Here is a 5,296-nt window from a genome sequence, read left to right as displayed (position 1 = left end):
GGCCACGTTCCCTCTTCTGAGAATCCGGCTGATGTATTATCCCGAGGTTCTTTTCCGCTTCAACTTCTTCACTGCAACTTATGGTGGTCCGGGCCAACTTGGATAAGTGATTTCAACTCAATTCCTCCATATGAACACCATGCTGATGATTATTCCGACGCGCAGCTTGAGAGAAACTCTGATTACCTCCAGGTCCATCTTGCTGTTCATGTTAGCAGCGATATCTTCAAGAGATTTTCATCATTTTCCCAATTGAAGAGGGTCATCGCCTATTGCCTCCGATTTGTAAATAACAGTAGGCTACCGAAACGTCAACGAAAAATAGGAATACTAACTTTGGGCGAAATTCAAGATGCTCTGTTTCATTCAATTAAGGTCATTCAATCTCAGCATTTCGGTCCAGAATTAGAAGCTTTGAGGAAGGAAAAGGAGGTGCCCCCTAGAAGCAACCTGAGATCCTTAAACCCTTTTCTGGATGACAAGGGTATGATCAGGGTGGGCGGCAGACTTGAAAATTCGCGACTAAATTATGACCGGAAGCATCCAATTGTTTTGCCAAAAAATGAGCATTTTACTGAATTGATAGTAAAAGAATTTCATATATTATCCTTACATTCAGGACCTCAAGCGCTCTTATGTGAGGTTCGACAATTTTACTGGCCTATTCATGGCAGAAAACTAGCCCACAAGGTAGTAAGCAAATGTTTAAATTGCTTTAAAGTGTACCCTTCCACTTCTAAGCAACTCATGGGACAACTTCCACCTCCAAGAGTGGAACCCAGCAGAGCCTTTAGCAACACTGGCATCGATTATTTTGGTCCTGTGTGGTTTCGACGGGTGCAACAGAGGCGCAGTCCACCCGTTAAGGGCTACGCGGCTCTTTTCATATGCCTTTCCACAAAGGCTATCCATCTGGAGCTCGTCAGCGATCTTACTACTGCTTCTTTTTTGGCAGCTTTGAGACGCTTTATGGCACGCAGAGGGAGACCGCATGACTTTTACAGCGACAACGCTACCAATTTCGTGGGAGCAAGAAACGAGTTGATAGCACTACGCAGATTATTCCAATCACAGCAGCATCAATACGAGGTCTCTCGCTCTTTATCAGAATACAATGTGGCGTGGCATTTCATACCACCCAGGTCTCCGCATTTCGGGGGTCTCTGGGAAACAGGCGTCAAATCTGCAAAACGCCATCTTCTACGAGTGATCGGCAAGGCTATCCTTACGTATGAAGAATTAACTACACTGTTAGCGCAAATTGAAGCTTGCATCAACTCACGCCCTATCACCCCCATGTCTAACGATCCTAATGACCTAATGCCTCTCACTCCCGGCCACTTCCTAATTGGCCAACCCTTAACCTCAATGCCAGAGCCAGATTTGATTGCTCTCCAGGTCAACCGACTGTCGCGGTGGCAACATGTGCAGCAGCTCTTCCAGGCCTTCTGGAGGAGATGGTCGACGGAGTATTTGTCCAGTCTTCAGCAGCGGACCAAGTGGACGGTTAAGTCGGAGAATCTAAGAGTTGGGACTCTGGTGCTGCTCGTCGAGGAAAACCAGCCCCCTCTTCAGTGGAGGACCGGAAGAGTGTTGGAGCTTCATCCAGGGGGGGATGGCTTATGCCGTGTCGTTACCGTAAAAACCTCCACGGGTGTTTTTAAGAGAGCTATTAACAAGCTGTGCATTCTACCAATTGAGAATTAAGAATGTTTTGTGTTTTCATGTATTATTTTCATATCATTTATTTCAAAGCAGAATCTGTTTCATTTTTAGATTTTTATTATGCTTTTTTTTCATTCCAATTGTTTATTTTTGCATGTCATTGAAAGCGCCTGCTTTCAAGGTGGGCGGTATGTTGAAGCACGGACGCAAGGTTACGATTCCAGCGCCTCACGCCGTCTGCTGCGGCCCAACGCGCATGCGCGGGAATACTTCGGCAGGCGCCCTCTCTCGCCGCTCCGGCAAATTCTCGTCCGCGCACTGACATTCTCTCTCTCTTTCTACAACCTCAACGGCGTGCGGACCTCATCCAACTGCATCAGCCGAGCACTATCAACGAGCGCAGCCCGCCTCATCCAGAATATTTTTAGTTGTGTATCTTTGTCCTTATTGCAATTTTCAATACACAATTAGCAAAGATAAGCCAGGAAATTTTAATTTACTCCTGCAATAACCAAGATTAATCTGTAGTTCACCACACATTTTAATTCTTGAGAGGTGGAAGTGGTGGCTAAGCAGGCTATTGTTCCCAATATGGTGTGGTTCAGTGGTGCTTGAAGGTTTACTTCGCACATGGTCTCAGTTATTTTAATTCCTTCGTTATAAGCTGCCTTTTTTGCTATCGCTATTTTATCATAACTGGGATACAATTCGTGTCCATGGCTCAGAGCTGTCCTACGAAAAGACCCATGTTGACGCTTGGTCAAATCAGAGGCAATCATCAATGACAGTGCCTCTTCCACTGTCATCTCAGGGTGGACCTTTTCACTCGTCCCTTACTTTGAAAGAACTCTCTTAGCCCGAGTAGGGGTCGCAGTTGTTATTTCTGCAATTAGGTGAGCTGCTGCAGTGTCTCCCTTCTCTCTCAAACTCACAGATGCCGCGAGAGCAAGCTCAGCAGTAGTAGCAGTAGTTTTTAAAGTTTGAATTTTCTTCTGCGTGATCTAACACAATAGGTGCGACATTTTTTTGGCCGCCCTGGAATGCCTGGAAATATAATATAAATTTTGTAGCATGAAGCTACAGGGGGAATTTTATTTAGTCAATCAATTTGAGAGGAATAGATTTTTACAAAAATACAATACTCAACCGGCTGTCGTTGAAGTATCGGGAAAGTGATGCATAACAAATTCTGGAAATGTTATAGAGTCAGCGAGCCAACTTTTGCATCGACAAAAAAATCATTCATTATATCGAGAACTCTCTACCCATTTCTTAAGGTATGGCCATAGAATGCGTTTTGTCAGGAAGTCATTGAGAAATTTCAGAGCATCAGGGCCTTGTCTGAAATTCAGCCTCCGCGATAAATAATGGAGTAAATACTTTTTACCGAGTGAATGATTTTTTTTACCAATTTCAATATTATTTTGTAGATATCAAGTAATGTAATAATGTGAGGTGGCATTTTCTATGGAATGGCGGATGGAGCCTATGTAAAATTTAGAAATAATAAATTTGTCGAACCTATGGTTATCCAATGCCCTAATGCGTACACGGGGAGGAACGTATGGTAAACGAGTAAAGACATGGTAATCTGTATGTCAAAGTAGAACTGAGGGTATGATGCACATTTTAAAAAAGCTAGAAGTTCCCATGGAAATACCTCCGTTAAGACGGCCAAGGGCTCCACTCCAGGGTGTCATAAAACGACCGTTTTCGAAATTAGAATCCTGAGGGTCAGGGGTCGGTGATTGAAGAAGGTATAAGGGTCTCAGCTGGTATCTTTCTGGTAGGTCTTTTTGTATGAGTCCCAGGAAAACAACTCACTTTGTCGAGGTTTGAACGCTTTTAATAGAAGCATGGTCTTCGATCGTATCCAAAGATAACGAAATAAACTTCGATGAAACGTGCAAGTACATCGCATGAAAAACCTCCACTGTCTTCACCATAGACCATTTGAGAATCGGTGTCTGGAAGCAAAACATAAAAACGGTGAATGTTGAGCGTTAAAACCCATACAGCTTCAATAACCTTACCGCGGCGCGGCTAATCCAACTCCCAACGCGCGGAGAAGAACCCTGCCGCGCGATCGAAAAATCAATGTAATTTCCGGCGACGCAAACTTATTTCAAAGAAAACTGCATAAAGACCTCAAGAAATCTTCAAACAATGCTCTCATATAAGTTACTCTGCGCGACCTTGCCGAAAACCTATTTGAAACTCTACCTAAATGTAAAACTTCGTCGAAAAACAGTATCCGCCATTTTGTTACTGCACGGTAAGAATTTATGGGCTGTATTCTTTAAGATTACGGAAAATTAAAGAAACAACACCATGCTAACAGATTATGTGGTTTTTTATTCGGCAAGAATCCACCCATAACTTTACCATTCACTTACTTTGGAAGATTTTCAGAGAAAATTGAAGACGGGCGTTTTTACGGAAATTTGCTCACGTTTGAGCCTCTGTATCTCAGTAACGGGTAGGATCTATGTCAAATGAAGTACATATCAATAAATTTCATTCATTTTTGAGTATACCTGCGAAGTTTCAAGTTTATAACTCAAAAAAAGCCATTTTGTAATTTTGTCCGGCTTTTTCCGATTTCCGCCCACTGTGCGACGTATTCTTCCCTTTCACATCCTTCTTTACCTGTTCCATACATATCATTTAGGTATTTCTTTTCCGTTCTCGCCATCTACTTGTCACTCGACGATTGTCTTCAGCAGGCCGTCATGTCTAAAGATGGGGCCTGTATCTTCATCTACATAATACCCCGCAAGCCGCCTAAAAGGCGTGTGGCAGAGGGTGTTAGGACACCAGCCGTTTACAAATAAAAAGTCAGTGCTCTAAGAAAACTATGAATAGTATTAATGAAGTCCTTAATGGTTTGAGGGAAAACACACTTCCATATCTATCCTTTCGGCAAAATATCTCTCTTAATTTATCGCCTCTGTCGGACCTGGAAATACAATGCGTATCTAATATTATGTTCTCAGTGTCACTCTTAAAAATATATTCTCAATTGATCGAGCAATCTATGCCTAGCGGGCAGCCTCCGAGTCTTCAGCGGCTCCCAGTCCAATTCGCTTAACATCTGCGTTACGCTGTCCTTACGCCTGTAGCAGTTTTTGGCGAAGGGCACAGCCTTTCTTTGTATTCTATTCAGTTCGCGGATTAAGTCTTTCTGCACCGGATCCCATACCCTCGCTGCATTTTCAAGGTGCAGTCGGACTAGTGCGAAATAACACCTTTCTTTTACTCTCTCATCCGAAAATCTTCCCACAATACGCTTGACAAATACTAATTTATTCAGGGCTATGCCGAAAATATTCCCTATATGTGTTCCCCATGAGAGGTTCGAGGTTAACGTAACTCCCAAGATCCTCACTTCACTTTCGAATCTCCTACTGTTTTTGGGACCTCCTCATTACTTACTAGATCGATACATTTGATCTTTATCATTATACTTTTGCACCACATTTCGAAGGCTTTTATCCTTGATTTACTCGCGGCTGTCATTGTCGATGCCTCGATTCCGTGAAGAAGCATGCTCCAATTGTAAATTCTGACCCACGTGTAAGTTCTGATGCAGTATTATAGAATATTAAATCGGATAGGACATGTTTATCCG

At 43.0% G+C, this 5,296-nt stretch overlaps 1 protein-coding gene across 1 annotated transcript; it reads left to right on the top strand.

Moving 5' to 3' along the window:
• Window positions 1–747: 747 nt before the first annotated feature.
• LOC124168431 lies at window positions 748–1,707 on the top strand. Its single transcript, XM_046546653.1, has one exon. It carries the CDS (start codon window positions 748–750, stop codon window positions 1,705–1,707), a length of 960 nt encoding a protein of 319 aa, XP_046402609.1.
• The last annotated feature ends 3,589 nt before the right edge of the window (window positions 1,708–5,296 follow it).

Source organism: Ischnura elegans, chromosome 11 (genome assembly GCF_921293095.1).
Source record: "Ischnura elegans chromosome 11, ioIscEleg1.1, whole genome shotgun sequence".
In the NCBI taxonomy this organism is placed as follows: Eukaryota; Metazoa; Arthropoda; class Insecta; order Odonata; family Coenagrionidae; genus Ischnura; species Ischnura elegans.
This window is presented reverse-complemented; position numbering and strand designations above follow the sequence as displayed.